The sequence below is a fragment of the Scyliorhinus torazame genome, chromosome 21 (assembly GCF_047496885.1).
Source record: "Scyliorhinus torazame isolate Kashiwa2021f chromosome 21, sScyTor2.1, whole genome shotgun sequence".
Classification (NCBI taxonomy): domain Eukaryota; kingdom Metazoa; phylum Chordata; class Chondrichthyes; order Carcharhiniformes; family Scyliorhinidae; genus Scyliorhinus; species Scyliorhinus torazame.
Genome location: NC_092727.1, coordinates 87,190,175 through 87,214,472, shown reverse-complemented (window position 1 = coordinate 87,214,472; position 24,298 = coordinate 87,190,175). Strand labels below are relative to the sequence as shown.

At 44.1% G+C, this 24,298-nt stretch overlaps 1 protein-coding gene across 3 annotated transcripts in view; it reads left to right on the top strand.

The window, feature by feature from the left end:
* plekhm1 (pleckstrin homology domain containing, family M (with RUN domain) member 1) overlaps positions 1-17,997 on the top strand; it is a 73,489-nt gene extending 55,492 nt beyond the window's left edge. For all 3 annotated transcript variants that reach the window (XM_072487026.1, XM_072487027.1, XM_072487024.1), the window contains 6 exons: positions 1,336-2,262; positions 4,314-4,459; positions 5,140-5,333; positions 7,201-7,264; positions 8,418-8,575; positions 16,343-17,997. In XM_072487026.1, the coding sequence (XP_072343127.1) occupies positions 1,336-2,262; positions 4,314-4,459; positions 5,140-5,333; positions 7,201-7,264; positions 8,418-8,575; positions 16,343-16,451 (1,598 nt within the window). In that variant the 3' untranslated portion in view covers positions 16,452-17,997. The remainder of the gene's footprint in view (positions 1-1,335; positions 2,263-4,313; positions 4,460-5,139; positions 5,334-7,200; positions 7,265-8,417; positions 8,576-16,342) is intronic.
* The last annotated feature ends 6,301 nt before the right edge of the window (positions 17,998-24,298 follow it).

The window sequence follows — 24,298 nt, the reverse complement described above, 5'->3', positions numbered from 1 at the left end:
TTACTTCACATTAGCTAGTAGATATTAAACTATGGATAGAGACCTTGATGATGGGGTGGTGATGGGGGTGTCATTGGTAATAACACTTTCGTGGTGGAATGGATTTTCACAAACGTAAACAGCTAGGTATATTTCCATTGTACCTGTCAGTGGCTTAGCACCCCGTCAGATGCTGAGGTTTCTTGTATCAAAGGCAAACGTTTTAGTCAAGAGTGATAACTTCGATTAAAATCTCAGAAGCCTGTCCCCCTACACACAGATTTAAGATTAAGATCCAATATCTCTTACTCACGTACTCGCACGTCTGTAAGAGGCAGATGTACCAGATTGAAGAAAAAAACTTAAGGAACCAGCTAGATCGAAAGTGAGTTCTGGCATCATAATGACAAGGCTTACATTTTTATTGTTTCATGGAACAATAAGCACTGGAAGATCATACTGTGAAAACTGTTCATTCATGTATTTAACATAACCAAGCTGTTGGCTCACACTTGTGACTTATCTGGTAGTGCTTTTCCATTTGTCAATCAGAAAGATGCGAAGGTGCACAGTGATATGTGTCTGACGACAGTAGCCAGTGCATGCAACAAAAAGTGTAACAAAACAGTGTATATCCAATTCCTCATTGTAAAGATCCATTCCAAATTATAGGGACATAGATTCACTCATGATTGATTATTAACACTGAACCTGTAAGAATATCTAGCACACAAAATTGGAAAAAGCTTCAGTGGTTGAACATGGGGCACTGGAGAAATCTCCCCTGATGTTTCTTGACAAGGGATATTCATTTTTTTACCTTTCTCTTTGTGGCTAGACAAGCCCTTGATTTAACATCACATCTGGCAGCACTCCCTCAGTATGGTACTGATGTGTCAGCCTGGATTATGCCCTCAAGACTGGAGTTAAACTTGAACCATGGGTTTCTGACTCTAGCACTGAACCGCAGCTGATTCATACTGTCTTATGATTCTGCAAGTATCAGCAGCCCTACAATACCCCAGCTGTGTGCAAGCCTTGAATGTGAATCTCAGCAAGACTGTTTAATGTATCAGCAAAGTCCTCATGTAGCATCAATAGATTCACCGTGACAGAAGACAATAATGGTCATCTGTGAAGCCTGGACCCTTCCTAACCTTCATGCTTAACACAGCATCAAGAAGTAAATGTATCTGCCAGACCATCAGAATAATTAAAATGGATTATTCTAGCTCCAAGTAGGCTCCCATAGTGTGATAGTTCCACGTCACCGTTAATTTTTAAGAATAGATTTGGCAACCTAACAATATTTTATTTTGTGCTATTTATTAATCGGAATTACTGTGTTTTGAACAGGTATTTCAAACCCATTCCGGGGTCTTCTGAAATTGGGCAATTTAGAGAGACGAGGCCATGTTGGCATTTGGAAGGAGTATTACTGTGAATTATCACCATTTGAGTTCCGACTGTACCAGAATGATGACGACCGCAATTGTTATGACAACTGCTCTTTATTAAGATGTGAACATGTGGGATCGGCCCACAGCGATGGAAGGTTTGAGTTAGTTCTTGCTGGCAAGAGGCTGTATCTGCGTGCACCCTCACGAGATGAAGCGGAGGATTGGATTGACCGGATTCGGGAAGCTTTAGTAAAGTGCCGGCCTCATCAACCTCCAAAACAGGAAGCAATGCATGAAGAGAATTCAGTGAGCGTGAAACTACATCATGTGACTGAGCTCTGTGCCCCTCAATCTGCTGAACAGTCAAACCATGAGAAAGAAAATGGCTTCCAGGAGGAGTTTAATTGGGTTACTAAGGCAGAACCACAATTAGATGCTATTAAAGAAACTGTACTTTACCTATTAACAGATAAAAACTGGACACCCTATATCTTTTCTTTATCGTTGGAAGCGCTGAAATATTTCCAGTTTCAGGGGCAGCAAAAAATATTTTGCAGCAGCTACAGAATTGAGACATTTAAAGATGTTATACCTGATACTGCACTTGGTGGTCCGGCTTACTTTAAATTAATTACATCCAACATCACTCTGAGGCTTCAGGCAGAAAGTGCGACAGAGGCAAAATCATGGCGTGAACTTATTCGAGCAGTTCTATCATCTTTCTTGGAAGCAGAAGAAGATGCCTTGGCAGCAAATGAGGGCATAGAGAAAAATGAGAAACGCCTTGTGGAGCTCGGCTTGGGGGAGCACAGCGATCTGCTTCAATGCCTAACTGCTGTACCCATAGAGAAAGGGCTGGATGCACAAGATTTCCGATGCGCAGGTATGCTATTTCTACCCTCCTTGGTCTAAACGTAAATTCTCAAAGGGTCTGAATAGCCCAAACGGTTAGGCACTAACCTTTCACTTCCAGGACCAAGGTTCAAATCCAGCCAAGGCTGATTGAATGAAACGTCTTCACTGTTTACTAACTGTCCCATGTGAGATGGATTTGGTCAGTCTCAGTCCAGTTCTTCATGAGCATTGAATACAATTGTCCCTAATTATAGATCTCGCTCTTGGTACATGATGATTAGTGTGGAAAATTAAAGAAATGTCACACTGGTACTGTAGCGTTGCTTGCCAAACCCGCTTAAAACAGACATGCGACCGATGCTGTGGTTAGTGTCCAAAGTGATGTGTTCCATTCCTCCGTATTAATGTCCCTTATTTGATGAGCATAAAATATTTTTGAAAATACAATTGGTGCCATTTGCTATCACATGATATAGGTTGGTGTAGGTTAAAGTGAAGATACTCCAAATGTTATGAGAATGGGGAGAGAAATCCAAGCACTACTATTCAAGGCACACTCCTACAGAAGAAATACTCTGCTCAATTGTGGATAACTCTATGAAGGTGGAAGGCATTTTTTGTGTTGTTGATTGAGCACATATAAAGTTAGAGTTACTGACACTGGGAAGTGTGTTGAATTAATATTTCACTGTGAATAAATCTCAACTGAGTAAAGATGGGCCCTATTCCATCCTTTGCCAACTGGCTGTCAGGAATTCAACACTACCTTCCAGGTTTCTTTAGGAGCCAGTCTCTGACAGTTTCAGATATTAGATTACTGAGTCTGTCATTACTGAGTCCTTCCCAAAGGAGGCTGGGGGTAGTGAGATGGCGTCAATCGAGGTAGTTATTAGATTCCTGCCAAATGTAAATGGAGTTACCGCATCCTGTCAATGGTTGCTATGTGACAATACTTAAAAGACCTCGCCGGCGCATCTATTGAGGGAAATCATCCAAATGACTCCTCCATGTTGGCGTTCAAATTGAAGCATTGGAGTTGATTCTCAGCTTTAGGTGCATTTGGTGATCCGGCTGCAAATTGCATCCCAAGTTGTGCTAGTTTCTTTTTCTTGGAATTTCCACTGAAAAATATTTGCGTATCCTTAAATGTAAAATCTGCCATGAACCAGTGTAATCGGACAGTGTTTTAGAACATAATTTTAAAAATATTTTTGCTTTCAAAATATCCTTGAAGTATTGACTTGATTTAATTGATCAAGCTGAAAATGGTTCCCCATAAACTGTGTTTTTAATGGTGCCTTGCCCAGTACCTCTGAGTAATCTGATTAACTGAAATGACGTTAAAAAATACAAACCTATTTGCCTAGTTATATTTGTGTACTGTAATCTGTGAGTGAACTTAAATAAAAAGAAAGTATTCAAAAGTTGTTGAAACATAGTTATTAGCATCTTGGCACCTTAGGACAATAGCTCATTTTTAGAGCTTTCCTGAAGGCCTGCAAATGAGTGCAGTTAATGGAATCTTGCAGTGATGACTAATCTGACTTGGTTGACACTAGCTTCTGGTGCAAAATATTGCACTAGCAGAATTGCACAGAATATAATTTACACTTAAAATTGCGTGACCTTTTGTGCCAGTTTTGAGCGCTGAAGAAGCCAGCACAGCCATATGGGAATTCCATACCACAATAGTTAACCACCTTGGGAAAAGAAAAGTGAACACTCTAATTTTCTCTTTACTTTTCATGGCTTTGCTCAAGTGGTCGGGAATAGATTAATAGAGTTTTAAAAGTACAAATGATGAATTCAAATAACACAAATCAGATTGGGAGTCACTCATATGCCATCCAATTAAAATAAAGGATGTCAAATTGGACAGTCTCTGTTAGGCACACGCATTCGACTTGACTTTCATGAATTCCCTGTGCTCAGACCACCAAATAGCATCAGACACAGCAACAGGGAAATATGTTCCTATGTTTCTGTTGTATTATAAAATTATCAATTGTGCTGTCTCAGTTATTTTTAAATGGGCTAAATAATCTTCAGTTTATTTTTTATTGTGTTTTTATTTTGAAGGATGTCATCAACAAATTGGATTTTCTTTTGGAAAACCCAAGCTTTGTGCCTATTCCGGCCTTTACTACTGTGAGATGTGTCATCAGGATACATTAATAATTATCCCTTCCAGAATGATCCATAACTGGGACCTGATGAAAAAAGGGGTGAGTAACCGTTGTGTTTGTTTCTAGCTTCTTTGATAATGCACTGCTCCCACTGCACATACAAGTGATTTTGTGTATTTGCGGTCAAAAGGTAGGGTGGGGTGTGCATGGCAACTACCCAGAGGAGTTGGTATGGGACCCAGTTATGTTTTGTGGGGCAATTGCATTACATGACCGATGATCAGTGTAAAATGTGCACTCTGTAGGTAACCCACCAGTTTAGGGTTGAGTAATCTGACAATGGGAGCACTTGTTGAGGATTTGCAGCATGGTAAAGACAACGTGTATTTTTTTTGTCAGCAGAAGAAAGAAGTTGGGCTGACAAGGCATTGATTATTTTCTTTCCATCTGTGCTTTCCCTGATAGACTGGTGGCCTGCCTTATATGAAAAATGTTTTAAAAGTAAGGTTAAGTGATACCGATCTCTCCATTCAGCAGTTCGGATACTTGAAAACTGATGTTTCTTTATCAGTTCCTCACTCATTCCCAGAAAGTTCAGAAACCTCTTTCATCCATAGTATAAGTAATTTAAAAGTACTTGAAATTTCGCTATAATAATGTGGTGCAAAATCTCTAAAAGCCACTGACATTATTGGAGAAAATGAAGCTTTAGCATACTGAACAATAAGGTAAAAATGTCTGCCTTTACTCGAGTTAACATTTTCTGTTTTTCAACAAAGGTTTCTGATATGGCTGCAAAATTCCTACAGCAGATCCAAAATGAACCATTCATTGATATTAATGTGGTAAATGGAAGTCTGAACCAGTATATTGAGCAAATGGCCCAGGCCCGCAGGAGCAGAGATCGGTTGAAGTTGTTGGAAGACTATCTTCTCACTTGTCGGAGTGGTGCAGTCCAGGAGTTTTATAAAAAGTAAGCAGTGAATGTTTTTAGTTTACAATGCACTAGTTGCTCAGTGTTTGAATTCCAATTTTTGCCCACTAATGTGAAAATCACCCTGAAAGTACCTTCCCCACATGTTAAGAGTATTTCTTTGAACGTAAAATAACTTTAGTTTTATGTATTGACATTTCTTTCTCAATATATTACAAAACATTGCAGTTCTAATTTCTGAAATTGATGAAACCAGAGTGTTTGCATTTGATAATTATCTGATTCAATAGGTTTTACTTATCTTGAAGGGGAAATGTGTTTGCCTAAATTCAACTCTGCTCAAGAAAGTTTCTGTAAGCTGGCAATAAATTCATTATTTAGTGTCCAACTGAGGAACAAAGCATTGTCACAGATCTCATCTTTCAGAAATGTTAGATCAAAAGCCTCTTGATGCAAAGAATCCCTTTGCTATTCGAAGAAGAGCAGTGGATTTCTTTTGGAATTGGAGTCAACACTTATTCAACAACCATTATCAGGAAAACCATGGGCGCGATTCTCCACTCCCACGCCGGTTGGGAGAATCGCCTGGGCCGCCAAAATTTCCGGGGACGCCGCGATTCTCCCAAGCGGCGGGAACGGCCCGGTCGAGTTTTGCGGGCCGGAGAATCGCCGGAGACACCCAAAATGGCGATTCTCCGGCACCCCCGCGATTCTGAGGCCCGGATGGGCTGAGCGGCCAGGCCAAAACGGCGGGTTCCCCCGGGGGCGGCCACACCTGGTCGCTGCAGTCGTGGGCGGTGCGTGAACGCTGGGGGGGCGGCCTGTGGGGGGGGGGCGAGGGGGGATCCTGCACCAGGCTTCACTTGAAATGTGGGGTGGCCCGCGATCGGTGCCCACCGATCGTCGGGCCGTCCTCTCTGAAGGAGGACCTCCTTCCTTCCGCGGCCCTGCAAGATCCATCCCCCATCTTCTTGCGGGGCGGATTTGGACAGGACGGCACCCACGCATGCGCAGGCTGGCGCCGGCCAACCCGCTCATGCGCGGATGACGTCCATTATGCGGCGCCGGCCGCGTCATCTATGTGGCTCCACTTTTACGCGGGCGACAAGGCCTGGCGTAGATGACGCGGCGCATTCACGACGGCACAGCCACTTCGGCGTGGGAGTGGAGAATCGCGCCCCATATAGTTGATCCATGTCCAAGTGTTGGGACCTAGATGCATGCAAATTGCTGCTGCAGTTGCTCACAAAACAAAGTAATTCAGCTTCATAATTAAAAGTAATCTATTGGCTGTAAAGCACTTTGGAACATTCTGCAGACATCCAAGACACAATATAGAGGTTTTTTTAAAATTTCCATCTTGTGTTGCTGAGTTGATCTTTTATTCCTGACTAAATGGCAAACTGTCCAGAGTCTGATTAATGTTTTGCAATTCTTAACCAAAATACTCAATATAACATCCTCAAAAGAAAAAGCTCATGGAGGGATATAACCCTGTCAAGTGTTTTTCCAAAGTACATTCACTTCTTGGTACCAGTGTAGCTTGGTTGGTCGCATCCTTCTCAGAGACCGAAGATTGTGGGTTCAAGTTCTACTCCAGAACTTGAGCACAAAAGTCCAGGCTTGACAGACCCCAGTATAGTACTGACAAGATGCTGCACTGTTGGAGGACCATCTGTCAGATGAGGCATTAAACTGAGGCCCCATCAGTCCTCTCAGAAGGATGTAAAAGATCCCATGGCACTATTTCAAACAAGTGTGGGGGAGCTCTCCCCAATGCCCTGGCAAATTATTTATCCCTAGCTATTAATGTAGCCACAGACGAAACAAAAAAACTTTTTTGTTTCTTCAATACAAAGGACTCTGACGTTAGTTGTTTGAAAACTGTTGTTATCTCCTGTTTCAGGTTGGAGCAGAAAAAATATCTCCTGGAGTCACCTGACCTATACAGTGTTTCTGATCTTCGACAGGTTAGTGCCTAATATTGTCCAACTACTTATTTATACTGTACAGCATGCAATATTTTCTAAAGTCAAATCATTCAATCTATCGACCTGAGTAGATAAGGGGCTGATTAGCACAGGGCTAAATCGCTGGCTTTGAAAGCAGACCAAGGCAGGCCAGCAGCATGGTTCAATTCCCGTAACAGCCTCCCCGAACAGGCGCCGGAATGTGGCGACTAGGGGCTTTTCACAGTAACTTCATTTGAAGTCTACTTGTGACAATAAGCGATTTTCATTTCATTTCATAAAGCATGAGTTAAATTGGATTTCAGAACAGAATCAGGTCTTGTGCTTCATATACAGATGATAAACAATCAAGGCAAAGCTAGTTGGCATTTGAATTTTTCTTCATTACTGCCTCACAACATGGTCCACCTATGTTCCATGTTATATTCTATTATGTACTGCATTACTTTCAATGTCTATTACAAAAGTTTATTTTTTAATGTTAAAAAAGATCACAATTATGGAAGATGAGATTTGGCAAAACATTAAACATGAATTTCAAATAAAAAGCTGATGTAAGAAAAGATAGAACTTGCTGATCAAAGAAAAACACAAATTAATCATTTTAAAAATGAGTAATCAACAATGCTGACCATTAGGGTGTTAAAGGATGAGATTGTGTCCAGCTGTGAATATATAATGTATATGTATGTAGAATATAAATTTTAAATATATATATATATATATATTATATCTCACACATGGCTCTCTGTCTCGGTCTCTCTCTCTCTCATACACACACACACACACACTCACTCCTCTCCCCTTCCTCGCACACTCACCCATTCTCACCCCTCCCCCCATCCTCATGCTCACACTCACTCACTCACCACCCACCCATCATCTTTCACACTCACTCACTTGCCCATCCTCTCTCTCACTCACTCACTTGCCCATGCTCTCTCTCACTCACTCACTCAGCCAATCTCTTTTTGACTCACTCACCCATCCTCTCCCTGCAGCAGCAATTCTTGCTGTAGCTGAATCATTAACATTTTTCGGTCGCCAAATGTGTTCACTACATTTTTCGATCAGACTGCTCCAAGATGTGCCCAAATAAAAAGATGTTTGCATTTCAGTGTTCTGTTCATCCAATGTTCCTTTTATCTTGCAGACAGCACAAGGAGTGTTTGAAGCATTCTTGCAGCACGCCATTCACTATGCCACTAATCATGTCTATATGTGTGACCTTTGCACTCAGCGTGGCTTCATCTGCCAACTCTGTAATAGCAATGACATCATCTTTCCTTTTGAGTTTGAATCAACTTCAAGGTAAGCAAACATATTCTTAACATTCTTGTTATAAAGCATTATCCTAATTGCTTTCTGTATGAACATTTGGAAACCTGCACAGAACGCTTCTAATCAGCACAGTGGGCTAAACAGCTGGCTTGTAATGCAGAACAAGGCCAGCAGCGCGGATTCAATTCCCTTACTGGCCTCCCCGAACAGGCGCTGGAATGTGGCGACTAGGGGCTTTTCACAGTAACTTCATTGAGGCCGACGTGTGACAATAAACAATTATTATTATTATTATTGGCAGGAGGTTTATGAACTTGCAAACAAAAGTTTATTTACACCATGGAACCGGGTAGCCCTGGCGCAACTTAATCTGAGCAACAGTGAACAGGTTATTGTTGCGTAAATGGTGCTTGATCAAACTGTTGACAATACCTTTCATCATTTTGCTGATGATTGCGAGAAGAGTGATGAGGGGGTAATTGGCTTCATCAGATTTTCCCTACATTTTGTGGACAGGACATACCTGTACAATTTTCCCCTTCATCAAGTAAATGCTATTATTCATGGGGTGTTTGGTAGGGTTCAGGTGGGAACGCAGGTGAATGCTCGGGCCAATCTGCGCCTGAAACGTTCTGCTGCAAATAGGGCAGGTTAACGCATGTGAGCTTTGGACGAGATACTGGTTGCGTTTTTTTTCTTTGTGTCTCAGATAATGGCCTTGCTTTTAAAGGAAGCCACAATATTTTATATCTGGCTACGTCAGGTGCAGCAATCCCGAGGAAGTTTCTCCCAGGACTCTGAACCGATATAAATGCTCTTAAATGAAGTCTTCAAAGTGGTCTTGTAGCACTTCCATTGACCATCTTGAGAGGGCACCCCGCTCAAGCTCTTCATAGAAGATTCGCTTTAGTAAGCGAATGTCAGGCATTCAGGCTACATGACTAGCCCAACTCCATAATCGCTGTCTTGATGTGGTGTGGATGCTTGGCATGCTAACTCAGGGGAACGTCTCAATGCCTGATATTTTGTCCTGTCACCTGATCTTCAGAAGTTTTTGAAAGCATCTTCATTGAAAATGGTTGTGCTTCTTGGCATCAGTCCAAGTCTTGCATGTGTAGAGTACAGTGGGCTCTATATAGACTTTAACTTTGGAAGACAGACATGCTCCTCTTTTCACGAGACTGCTGTTCGAAGTCTGCCAAAGGATACAGTAGCTTTGGCAATGGTTGTAAGTGTCTCGTCAGCAATACAGACAGCTTGAGAGAGAGAGAGAGAGTGTGATGAGAAGATAAAGTGAACTTATCCACGACTGACCGGTCATGGATTGGAACCTTGAGCTCAAGATAGGCTTTCCTGCAGCAGGCAAGTACATGACTTCAGTTTTCCTTGTGCTGATCATAAGGCCAAACTTGATGCATACATTAGAAAGCAAGTCATTGCCACATTGCATGTCCAACTCTGGACTGGCAGCTAGTACACAGTCTACAAATAGGAAATTGTGAAGTATGTTCTTGATGTACTTGGCATTTGCTTAGAATTATCTCAGATCGAGCAGCTTCCCATCCATGAGATATCAATGCCAAGATCACCGTCCTGGAAGGCATCAGAGCATTGCAGAGAAAAATATGCTCTCTGAGAGCTGGTTTTAGCATGCGGCCCTGTTGAGCTCTATCAGTGATTGGCAGTGGGTCAGATGACTCGCCTTCATCCAGGATGCGCATGCATGCATATAGAACTGTCAAACCACGTGATGAATTTCTCAGGGCAGCCAAATTTCTCCATTACCTTCCAAAGGCCCTAATGGCTGACTGCAAAGGCCTTGGCCAGATCAACAAACGTGGTGTCACAATCCATGTTCTGTTCTTGGTATTTCTCATGGAAACACCATATCAGTGGTTCGTCAACCTTTTCTGAAACCACACTGACTTCTCTGACAGCAGATCCTGGTTGAGATGTTGCATTAAGCTGTTCAGAAGGATTCTGGTGAAGATTTTTCCAGCCATGGAGAGGAGTAAGATTTGTCTGTGATTGTCGCAAGATTGGCCATTTCCATTCCGCTTGTCCAGGTAGACAGGCATGCTACACCAGGCTCTATGAGACCTGGTATTGTGCAACGAGATAGGATTAATTGATAACCTCATAATAAAGGCATCACTATGCAACTGCGATCATAACATGATGAATTTTACATTCCGTTAGAGCGAGAGAAAAGTGTCAAAGATTAGTATTTTAAAATTGGAGGCAATTATGAGGGCATGAAATCAGAGCTAGCTAACGTGAACTGGCAAATGAGATTAAGTGATTGATCATAGAGATGTAGTGACAGACATAAAGCGACATTTCAGAATACAAAGAATAGATATATTCCAATGAGAAAGAAAAACTCCAAGGGGAGGACCCACCATCCATAGTTAACTAAAAAGTTAAAGACAACTTCAAACTTAAAAAAACATTTAATTGAGCAAAAGTGGGTGGTAGGTCCGAAGATTGAACAGATTATTAAGAGCAGAAAAGAATAACACAAAGATTAATGAGGAATGAAAAATTAGAGTACGAAAGAATTATAGCAAGAAATATAAAGATGTAAATGCTTCTTCAGAGAATGTTTCCTGGACTAATACCTGGAGTGGGCGGGTTGACTTATGAGGAAAAGTTGGACAGGTTAGGCTCTTAGTTATTGGATAAAAGTAAATTATTGCTGTGAGGGGAATTGGTTACAAAAGTAGGGATGTTATGCTTCAGTTGTACAGGACACTCGTGGGACGACATCTGGAGTACTGTGTACAGTTTTGCCCCCCACATTTAAGACAAAATATAAATGCATTAGAAGCAGTTCAGAGAATGTTTACTGGACTAATACTTGGAGTGGGCGGGTTGTCTTATGAGGAAAGGTTGCACAGGTTAGACTTGTAGTCATTGGATAAAAGTAAATTACTGTGGATGCTGGAATCTGAAACAAAAACAGAAAATACTGAACATTCTCAGCAGGTCTGACAGTATCTCTGGCAAAATAAGGGAGCTAAAAACTTTGAGTCTGGATGACTTTTTGTCAAAGCACCTTTGTCACTAGATAGGAAGTTGATTCCGCTCATTGGTTCTAATAACATGGGAGAATTATTAAGAAAGCAGTTGATGGTAACCTGTGGCAACCTATTGATTGTTTCTTCACAGATGGGTGAAGGCCGATTGAGGAGGTGGTTAAAGTGTTCTGGCCGTCTTTCTAGTCTGTGTTCGCCTGTTAGTATCGAGGATTGGGATAAACCAGTCCACTGGGGCCCATAGGTGGATTTCAGATGACGTCTGTTTCAACACACACTGGCTTCGAGGCAGTGCCAAGTCAATGCGCAGTGCAATTAATGGCAGAATACACGTCTGTTCTCTTCAGTTTACTTTAGTCCCGTTCTCTCAAACACTCCCCTCTGTTGCCCAATTGCCACATTTTCGCAATGTTTTCTCGAGTGCAACTTTTCTACATGAGTGCTCAATTTGGGCTAGTTTTGAGCTCTGAACCTATACCTAATAATAAATAGATTGGAAATATAATTTCCCTCAACATCTTTACAAACAGACTTGCATTCCATCAATTTGAGTTCAATCTGAACCCAAGTCCCAGAGACGTGTATGTTTTAAAATTGTGTGCTTCAAACTATCTATATGCTCAGATAAATATTCAACCACATGCTGTGCAATGCCATTCCTTCTCCTTTGTATAGAAAAACTCAGACACTTTATTGTGAAGTGTACTTCTATAACATTTGAACTCTTTTTTTTTCAGTGAATACTGGTTTTTCTGTCAAATAAAACATGCAATTTATAAAATATTACATCACATTTACAAATCCGTTATTTTTAACACTTCACGCTAGAATATTTTGATTTGATGTGGGTTTTTCGATTCATTTACATTCTGTTGAATATTAAATCCACTTTAGCCGAGGACCTTCTGCATTGTAAAGCCTATGATTCTATGACCCAGGTTCGATCCCGGCCCCGGGTCACTGTCCGTGTGAATTTTGCACATTCTTCCCGTGTCTGCGTGGTTCTCACCCCCACAACCCATAGATGTGCAGGGTAGGTGGATTGGTCATAAATTGCTCCTTAATTGGAAAAAAAATAATTGGGTACTCTGAATTTACTTTTTTTAAAATCCACTTTAATCATGATTTCTCACTCAGCTTTGATCTACTTCACAATTTTAATCTTCACATTTTTAAGGATGGCTTTTTGCCCTTCTCTACCCCAACTAAATAAAGCTAGTGTCTTTGTCTCGTCAGCTGACCAGAAATACACCTCTCTGCCAAACACCAGTGGCAAGCACCATTGCTCTTTTAGCTACTGTCTCCCCACCCCACCTGGGAAGCAGTAGTGTCTGAGGCTGAATAACTTAATATTTGAAGCCAAAAGAAGCTTTAGTGGTGTTTAGAAATAAAGTATGGAACATCAGGGATCCTTTTTCATATTTTAATTCCAGTTTTATTTCATTTAAAAAAAATATATATATTTTATTCAAATTTTTGTGGCCAAACATAACAATACAAAGTTTTTCCTTTTTAACAACAATAAAGCAATATAAATAACAGTGGCCAGTTTTTAACAAATAAATAAATAATATATAAACAAAAAACTAAATGGCAACTGCCTTATCAAAAATAATAACTCTCCAAAAATACAATCCAACAATCCAATATACATTACCTAATACAAATATCTATACATATGCAGAGATATCCCTGAGAACCCGCCCGGGTCTCCCCCCCGGGTTGCTGCTGTTGCCTTCCCATTCCCTCTATCGTTCTGTGAGGTAGTCAATGAATGGTTGCCACCGCCTGGTGAACCCTTGAGCTGAACCCCTTAATGCGAACTTTATCTGTTCTAGTTTTATAAACCCTACCATGTCATTTATCCAGGTCTCCACGCCCGGGGGTTTGGCTTCCTTCCACATAAGCAATATCCTTTGCCGGGCGACTAGGGACGCAAAGGCCAAAACATCAGCCTCTTTCGCCTCCTGCACTCCCGGCTCTTCTGCAACCCCGAATATAGCCAACCCCCAGCTTGGCTCGACCCGGACCCCTACCACCTTCGAAAGCACCTTCGCCACCCCCACCCAGAACCCCTGTAGTGCCGGCCATGACCAGAACATGTGGGTGTGGTTCGCTGGGCTGCTCGAGCATCTCCCACACCTATCCTCTACCCCGAGAAATTTACTGAGCCGTGCTCCAGTCATATGCGCCCTGTGTTGAACCTTGAATTGTATCAGGCTTAGCCTGGCACACGAGGACGATGAGTTTACCCTACGTAGGGCATCAGCCCACAGCCCCTCCTCAATCTCTTCCCCCAGCTCCTCTTCCCATTTCCCTTTCAGCTCATCTACCATGATCTCCCCCTCGTCCCTCATTTCCCTGTATATATCCGACACCCTACCATCCCCCACCCATGTCTCTGAGATCACTCTATCCTGCACCTCCTGCGTCGGGAGCTGCGGGAATTCCCTCACCTGTTGCCTCGCAAAAGCCCTCAGTTGCATGTACCAAAATGCATTCCCTTGGGGTAACCCATATTTTTCCGTCAGCGCTCCCAGACTCGCAAACGTCCCATCTACGAACAGATCTCTCAGTTGCACTACCCCAGCTCTTTGCCATGCTCCAAATCCCCCATCCATTGTCCCCCGGACAAACCTATGGTTATTTCTTATCGGGGACCGCACCGAGGCTCCCGTCCTTCCCCTATGCCGTCTCCACTGCCCCCAAATTTTTAATGTTGCCACCACCACTGGGCTTGTGGTGTATTTCTTCGGGGAGAACGGCAACGGCGCCGTCACCATTGCTTGTAGGCTGGTCCCCTTGCAGGACGCCATCTCCAATCTCTTCCACGCCGCTCCCTCCCCTTCTCCCATCCACTTACACACCATTGAGATATTGGCGGCCCAGTAATAATCACTTAGGCTCGGTAGTGCCAGGCCCCCCCTATCCCTACTGCGCTGCAAGAACCCCCTCCTCACTCTCGGGGTCTTCCCGGCCCACACAAAGCTCATAACACCTTTCTCAATTCTCTTGAAAAAAGCCTTCGTGACCATCACCGGGAGGCACTGAAACACAAAGAGGAATCTCGGGAGGACTACCATTTTAACCGCCTGCACTCTACCTGCCAGTGACAGGGACACCATGTCCCATCTCTTAAAATCGTCCTCCATTTGTTCCACCAATCGTGTTAAATTAAGCCGGTGTAAGGTTCCCCAATTCCTGGCTATCTGAATCCCTAAGTACCGGAAATCTCTTGTTACCTTCCTCAGCGGTAAATCGTCTATTCCCCTGCTCTCCTCCCCCGGATGCACCACAAACAACTCACTTTTCCCCATGTTCAATTTGTACCCCGAAAAATCCCCAAACTCCCTAAGTATCTGCATTATCTCTGGCATCCCCTACACTGGGTCCGCAACATACAGCAATAAATCATCTGCATACTGAGATACCCGGTGTTCTTCTCCTCCCCTAAGCACTCCCCTCCACTTCCTGGAGCCCCTCAGTGCCATGGCCAGGGGCTCAATCGCCAATGCAAACAGTAACGGAGACAGGGGACACCCCTGCCTCGTCGCCCTATGAAGACGGAAGTAATCAGACCTCTGTCTATTCGTGACCACACTCGCCACCGGGGCCCTATACAGCAGCTGTACCCATCCGATATACCCTTCTCCAAAACCAAATCTCCTCAGTACCTCCCACAGATAATGCCACTCCACTCTATCGAATGCTTTCTCGGCATCCATCGCCACCACTATCTCCGCCTCCCCCTCTGGCGGGGGCATCATCATTACCCCTAGCAACCTCAGTATGTTCGTGTTCAGCTGTCTCCCCTTCACGAACCCGGTTTAGTCCTCGTGGACCACCCCCGGGACACAGTCCTCTATCCTCGTCGCCATCACCTTGGCCAGAATCTTAGCATCTACATTTAAAAGGGAAATGGGCCTGTAGGACCCGCATTACAGCGGGTCTTTTTCCTTCTTTAAAAGGAGAGATATCGTTGCCTCCGACATAGTCGGGGGCAGCTGCCCCCTTTCCCTAGCCTCATTAAAGGTTCTCGTCAAAAGCGGGGCCAGCAAGTCCATATACTTCCTATAAAATTCCACCGGGAATCCGTCTGGTCCCGGGGCCTTCCCCGCCTGCATGCTCCCAATCCCTTTCACCACCTCCTCCATCTCAATCTGTGCTCCCAGTCCCGCTGTCTCCTGCTCCTCCACCTTAGGGAATTCCAGCTGATCCAAGAAACACATCATTCTCTCCTTCCCTTCCGGGGGCTGAGCCTTATATAACCTTTCATAGAATGCCTTGAACACCCCGTTCACTCTGTCCGCTCCCCGTTCCATCTCTCCCTCCTCATCTCTCACCCCCCCTATCTCCCTCGCTGCTCCCCTCTTCCTCAGTTGGTGGGCCAGTAACCAACTCGCCTTCTCTCCATACTCATACTGTACACCCTGTGCCCTCCTCCATTGTGCCTCTGTATTACCCGTGGGCAACAGGTCTAATTCTACGTGTAGCCTTTGTCTTTCCCTATACAGTCCCTCCTCCGGTGCCTCCGCATATTGCCTGTCCACCCTCAAAAGTTCTTTCAGCATTCACTCCCTTTCCTTACCCTCCTGCTTTCCTTTATGTGCCCTGATGGATATCAGTTCCCCTCTCCAGTTTTATTTCTATAACTTCTGATTTCGGTGTTTAAAAACATCAGTCTGGAAAAACAATAAAAAGCTAATTGCAATTAGTTGACAGCCCCACAAATGACCTAACTTCTCCTTTCACTCCTCAGATGCAAAGAGTGCAGGACTGTCTTCCACAAGGTTTGCAAGGATGGGGTCCTATCGTGTCCTCGTTGTGTACGCAAACAAAGATACCAGGAGTGCAAGATGCAGCATTAACTGTTGATCTACATTGAAGATAGTATGTGTGATAGAAAGGAGATGAGCTTTGTACTGAGTGTCTTTGGAATTCCTGCAGCTTTCAAGGGCTGGCGCGATATGAACTTGTTCACAATCACTCCTGAAGGTAGAAACCTCTCCCCCATTTCCTTTCATGAGAACTATCAGTCCTCACACTTAAGTGTGCGACTTTTTTTCCTCTGTGATTAGGGTGATGTAGATTCAGAATTTTAGACATCAGGACACTGCTAAGATGGGATCTGTTATCATAGAGGCCGCTTGCAGATGGAGTTCAACCTCACCCATTTGATATATGTTGCTCGAAAATGTTTGACTTGTACAGTTCCATTTTTATGGAAATGCTTCGGTTATTTTTCAACTCGTGCATATAGATTTATTAAACATGTAAACTGTATCACCAGTTTGAGAATATTGAATGTACAGCGCATGTATAGTATGTACATATGGTATTCACAGATGAAAGTAGCTATAAAAAGATTTGTTAGACCTTGCTGCTTTGAATTGCACTTTGCAAACTAATCCTTGTAAATACGCACAAAATATTTAAACTTCCAACATTAAGGTGGGTGTCTACTGTATATTAACACTTATGCCAAAAGGGTGTGTGCACTTTTCTTGGTATGTCTGACGCTAATCCGAGATTTCATACCTTTTTTTATCTGTTTTGTTTTTTGTTTTAAGAGAGTAACAGTAATGCAGATAGTCGATCAGTTTCTAAATCAGTTGACTTGACAGCATTTATTTGAGTTACTGATCATTATAATTCTAAATGCATCTGTATCAGCAGGCAGCTCAATTCATTTCAATGCCAGCTTCTAAACATTCTGCGTGAATCATTACAAATTTAATATTTTCTACCTAAAGTTTTCAAGAAATTGTTTATTTCCAATGGGAATTTGTACTTTACTTTCCTACGTAAATTGGCCCAAAATAGTTGCAAAGGTGCTAAACCTGTAGGAACTTTTTTTAAATCCTTAATAATACCAAGAACATTCAAAATGTAAGTTGTTGCACTCTGTTGTGATGCACCATTTGCGTTTATGAACCATCTTGGTTTTGTGTGCAGCTTGGTGCAAATTATTCTGTCTGCGTTCAAATCTATCAACCCTAGTGTTTATAATGCTGGCAGACAAATCTGGACTTGGTGCGTGTTTAATAGTAAAGGAAAAAAATCCAGAATCAGCAAAGGTTTGCAGAGCTGCAATGTATATTACACAAATTCAAAACTACAAAAAAATTCTGGATGCATCGGAGCCACCCTGGATTTATTACGCAGCTCATGTTACAAGTTTGTAAATTATCACTTGCTCCTGTGGTCTTCCAACTATAGCAGGACAAAGAAGCCATATAATAATAAATTTTGTACTTTTCTTTTTGTATTATCAGGTTTTTGGCATTACAGACTTTATGCTTTCATTGCAATCAGAGTTCATGACTAGATTTACTAAACACTCACTCGATAGACAATTCTATTTTCTTAACAGAATGTTGTCATTAAAGATTTGATTTTTAAATGTGCAAAGAATGTTTGGGACTCTGATTTAAATACAAAAAAGTGTGTGACTATCTTAACAAAAGGATTCAACTAATGTCCTGCCTGTCAATATTTGGTATAATCTGAGCATGTCCCCACTACATAGGATTGCATAGTGTATTTGGCCCAATCAATCCATGCCTGTGTTTATGCTCCACTCGAGCCTTCTCCCATCTTTTCTCATCTAAATCTACCATTGCAACCATCCGTTCCCTTCTCCCTCATTGCTTGCCTAGTTTCCCCATAAATATATCCATACTATTCGTTTCAAGCACTCCACATTTTTACCATTTTGTGGTTGAAGTTTTTTCTGAATTCTCTATTGAATTTCTTGGTGACAATCTTATTGATGGCCTCTAGTTATGCTCTTACCCACAAAAGGAAATGTTCTCTTTGTATCCACTCTATCAAAGCCTTGCATAATTTTCAAGACCTCTATCAAGTCACCCCTCAACCAAACATTTTCGAGCGAAGAGACCTAGCCTGCCAACCCGTTCCTGCTATGTATACTGTTGCAATGAAGTGAGAAGGAGTCAAAATTTACTACTTTAATTTACCACTCCAGGTCCAGTTGTAACGGGGTTCAGTTGTGGTTATAGTGAAAATGCCCTTTGCCAATATGGCAGGAGTCCTACTATATCACTCATGACCCTGGTGACCCTCATTCACACCTCTCACACACACATTCCCTGGGCCTCACACGCAGACACACACACAAGATAGAATATGCGGATAGACTATAGTTTGTGAAAATAAACGATCAAAGAAATATATGGTCAACTGGTACTTTGGCCTCGATGTGGTAATTCAAAGTTGTGGCCAATTCTGTTCAGTTTTCCTGGATGTAGCTGTATAGAGCAGATATACATGTTTTATCCCTAAAAGACTGGTTTGCAGTAGATTCCTCCTCTTAGGGTGGTTACTCTGCAATATCTATGCTCAATAGCTCCAAGGGAGGGAAACAAATGGCTCCTGCAGCCTTTTAGTATATCGTTCCGATCTCTCTCTGACTTGGTAAAACAGTTCTTGCTGACTGTATATTCCAGAGGAATTTGATTTCCATGCTTGCTGCAGTCATATGTAGAACAGGTAATTACATTTTTTGATGTCTCGGCTCAAACTTTTTAAGAGTAATAGTATAAAAGTCAACAGGAGATGGGGTCTTTTTTAAAAATATATTTATTAAAGTTTTTTAACACAATTTTTCACCCTTACAAACAATAACCCACCCCCCTTGTAACAAAATAGAAAGAAAACGCACATAGCAAGATATATACATGGTAAAACGATGTTACAGAGCTTTGTACACTGGCTCCCTCCCGTACATGCCAGTTTCCCAAATCTTTCATGTGTTCTCTTGCTCAAACAGCCCATAGGCAAACCCCCCTCCCTCTCTCTCTCTCTCTCTCTCCCCCCCACCCCACCCCCCGGGTTCCTGCTGCTGCTGACCGACCTTACTCTAACGCTCCGCGAGATAGTCGAGGAACGGTTGCCACCGCCTGTAGAACCCCTGCGCAGACCCTCTCAAGGCAAACTTTATCCTCTCCAGCTTAATGAACCCAGCCATGTCGTTTGTCCAGGCCTCCACGCTGGGGCGGCTTCGCCTCCTTCCACATTAACAAGATCCTTTGCCGGGCTACTCGGGACGCAAAGGCCAGAATGCCGGCCTCTTTTGCCTCCTGCACTCCTGGCTCGTCCACTACTCCAAATATTGCTAGCCCCCAGCTTAGCTTGACCCGGACTTTCACCACCTGAGATATTGTTCCCACCACTCCTCTCCAGAACCCCTCCAGTGCCGGGCATGACCAAAACATATGGACATGGTTCGCCGGACTCTCTGAGCACCTTCCACATCTGTCCTCTACCCCAGAAAACCTACTCAACCTCGCCCCCGTCAAGTGCGCTCTGTGAACCACCTTAAATTGTATCAGGCTGAGCCTGGCACACGAGGAGGAGGAATTAACCCTACCTAGGGCATCAGCCCATAACCCCTCCTCAATCTCCTCCCCCAGCTCCTCTTCCCATTTACCCTTCAGCTCCTCTACCAGCGCTTCCCCCTCTTCTTTCATCTCCTGGTATATTGCCGACATCTTGCCCGCCCCGACCCATACACCCGAGATCACCGTCTTGAATTTCCTGTGCCGGGAGCAACGGGAATTCTCTCAGTTGCCGCCTCACAAACGCCCTCACCTGCATGTATCTAAAAGCATTTCCCGGGGGTATCTCAAACTTCTCCTCTAGTGCCCCTAGGCTCGCAAACATCCCATCAATGAACAGGTCCCCCATTCTTCTAATCCACGCCCGATGCCAGCTCTGAAACCCCCCGTCCATCCTCCCCGGGACAAACCGGTGGTTACCCTTGGTCGGGGACCACACCGAGGCTCCCATTGCACCCCTGTGCCGTCTCCACTGGCCCCAGATCTTTAGCGTTGCTGCCACCACCGGACTTTTGGTGTACTTTGACGGCGAGAGCGGCAGCGGTGCCGTCACCAGCGCCCCCAGGCTAGTTCCTTTACAGGACGCCATCTCCAACCTCTTCCATGCCGCCCCCTCTCCCTCCATCACCCACTTACGGATCATCGCCACATTTACTGCCCAGTAGTAGCTCCCTAGGTTCGGCAGCGCCAACCCTCCTCGGTCCCTACTGCGTTCCAGAAACCCTCTCCTTACCCTCGGGCTCCTATTCGCCCACACAAACCCCATAATACTCCTGCCTACTCTCCTGAAAAAGGCCTTGGTGATCACGATGGGAAGGCACTGAAATGCAAAAAGAAACCTTGGAAGCACCACCATTTTGACCGACTGCACTCTACCCGCTAGCGAGAGCGGTAACATGTCCCATCTTTTGAAGTCCTCCTCCATCTGCTCCACCAACCTCGTCAGATTCAGTTTATGTCGGGCCCCCAACTCCTGGCTATCTGGATCCCCAGGTACCGAAAGCTCCCCTCCGCCCTCCTCAGCGGTAGATCGCCTATCCCCCTTTCTTGGCCCCTTGCCTGTACTACAAAAAGCTCACTCTTCCCTACATTGAGCTTATAGCCCTAAAAATCCCCAAACTCCCTTAAAGTCTGCATGACCTCCACCATCCCCTCCACTGGATCCGCCACATACAGCAACAGGTCATCCGCATAAAGCGATACTCGATGCTCTTCTCCCCCTCGGACTACCCCCCTCCATTTCCTAGACTCCCTCAATGATATGGCCAAGGGTTCAATCGCCAATGCAAACAACAGGGGGCACCCCTGCCTCGTCCCACGGTACAGCCGAAAATACTCCGACCTCCGCCGATTCGTCACCACACTCGCCACCGGGGCTCTGTAAAGGAGCTTAACCCAACTAATAAACCCTCCCCCGAACCCAAACCTACGCAGCACTTCCCAGAGGTACTCCCACTCTACTCAGTCAAAGGCCTTCTCCGCGTCCATAGCTGCCACTATCTCCGCCTCTTCCTCCACCGATGGCATCATTATCACGTTTAAGAGCTGCCGCACATTGGTGTTTAGTTGCCTGCCCTTTACAAATCCTGTCTGGTCCTCGTGGATCACCCCCGGGACACAGTCCTCAATTCTCGTAGCCAGCACTTTTGCCAGCAACTTAGCATCCACGTTGAAGAGCGAGATCGGCCTGTATGATCCACATTGCAGTGGGTCCTTGTCCCGCTTTAGGATCAAAGAAATCGTCGCCTCCGACATTGTCGGGAGCAGGGTCCCTTCCTCCCTTGCCTCATTAAAGGTCCTCACTAGTAGCGGGGCCAACAGGTCTACGTACTTCCTGTAGAACTCCACCGGGAACCCATCCAGGGACTTCCCTGCCTGTATACTCCCCAAACCCTTGCTCAGCTCCTCCAACCCAATTGGTGCCCCCAAACCAGCCACCTCTTGCTCCTCCACCCTCGGGAATCTCAATTGGTGTAGGAATCGTCTCATGCCCTCTTCCCCCGCTGGGGGCTGGGATCTGTACAGCTCCTCATAGAAGGCCTTGAATGCCTCGTTTATTTTCGTCGCACTCCGCACTGTGACTCCCTTTCCATCCTTGACTCCCCCTATTTCCCTCGCTGCCATCCTCTTATGGAGCTGGTGTGCCAGCATCCGACTCGCCTTCTCCCCATACTCGTAGGTCGCCCCTTGCGCCTTCCTCCACTGTGCCTCTGCCTTCCCTGTGGCCAGCAGATCAAACTCCGTCTGGAGACGTCGCCTTTCCCCAAGTAATCCCTCCACAGGGGCCTCTGCGTATCTCCTCATATGCTCGTAGTATACGGAATAAGGTGAATGAGTTGATGGCGCAAATCATCGTGAATGACTATGATTTAGTGGCCATTACTGAAACATGGTTAGAAGATGGTCACGACTGCGAGTTAAATATCCAAGGGTATCAGACTATACGAAAGGATAGAATGGACGGTAAGGGCGGTGGTGTGGCTTTGTTCTTTAAGGATGGCATCCGGGCAATAGTAAGGGATGATATTGGTGCTATGGAGGACAAGGTTGAATCAATTTGGGTGGAAATCAGGAATAGTAAGGCGAAAAGGTCACTGATAGGAGTAGTCTATAGGCCACCAAATAGTAACAGGATGGTAGGGCAGGCAATAAGCAAAGAAATAACGGATGCATGTAGAAATGGAACAGCGGTTATCATGGGAGATTTTAATCTGCATGTCGATTGGTTTAACCAGGTTGGTAAAGGCAGCCTTGAGGAGGAGTTTATAGAATGTGTCCGGGATAATTTCCTGGAACAGTATGTAATGGAACCTACAAGAGAACAAGCGGTCCTAGATCTGGTCCTGTGTAATGAGGCAGGATTGATTAATGATCTCATAGTTCGGGATCCTCTTGGAAGGAGCGACCACAATATGGTGGAATTTAAAATACAGTTGGAGGATGACAAGGTAAAATCAAACACTAGTGTTTTGTGCTTAAACAAAGGCGATTACAATGGGATGAGAGAAGAACTAGCTGAGGTAGACTGGGAGCAAAGACTTCCTGGTGAAGCAGTTGAGGAACAGTGGAGAACCTTCCGAGCGATCTTTCACAGTGTTCAGGAAAGGTTCATACCGACAAAAAAGAAAGACGGTAGAAAGGGGAAAAATCGACCGTGGATATCTAAGGAGGTGAGGGAGATTATCAAATTGAAGGAAAAAACATGCAAAGTGGCAAAAAATTAGTGGGAGACTAGAGGACTGGGAAGTCTTTAGGGGACAACAGAAAGCTACTAAAAAAGCTATAAAGAAGAGTAAGGTAGACTATGAAAGTAAACTTGCTCAGAACATAAAAGCAGATAGTAAAAGCTTCTACAAATATATAAGACAAAGAAGAGTGGCTAAGGTAAATATTGGTCCTTTGGAAGATGAGAAGGGAGATTTAATAATAGGAGACGGGGAAATGGCTGAGGAGCTGAACAGGTTTTTTGGGTCAGTCTTCACAGTGGAAGACACAAATAACATGCCAGTGACTGATGGAAATAAAGATATGATAGGTGAGGACCTTGAGATGATTGTAATCACTAAGGAGGCAGTTTTGGGCAAGCTAATGGGGCTAAAGGTAGACAAGTCTCCTGGCCCTGATGGGATGCATCCCAGAGTGTTAAAAGAGATGGCTAGGGAAATTGTAAACGCACTAGTGATAATTTATCAAAATTCACTAGATTCTGGAGTGGTCCCAGAGGATTTGAAAGTAGCAAACATGACACCACTGTTTAAAAAAGGAGTTCGGCAGAAAGTGGGTAATTATAGGCCGGTAAGCTTAACTTTGGTTGTAGGGAAAATGCTGGAATCTATCATTAAGGAGGAAAAAGCGGGGCACCTGGAGGGAAATTGTCCCACTGGGTAGACGCAGCATGGGTTCATAAAGGGTAGGTCGTGTCTGACTAATTTGGTAGAATTTTTTGAGGACGTTACCAGAGCAGTAGATAACGGGGAGCCAATGGATGTGGTATATCTGGATTTCCAGAAAGCTTATGACAAGGTGCCACACAAAAGGTTGCTGCATAAACTAAAGATGCATGGCATTGAGGGTAAAGTGGTAGCATGGGTAGAGGATTGGTTAACTAACAGAAAGCAGAGAGTGGGGATAAATGGGTGTTTCTCTTGTTGGCAACCTGTAACTAGTGGGGTCCCTCAAGGATCAGTGTTGGGCCCGCAGTTGTTCACAATTTACATTTGGTGTTGGGGACCAAGTGCAATGTGGCAAAGTTTGCAGACGACACTAAGATGAGTGGTAAAGCAAAAAGTGTAGAGGATACCGGAAGTCTGCAGAAGGATTTGGATAGGTTAGGTGAATGGGCTAGGGTCTGGCAG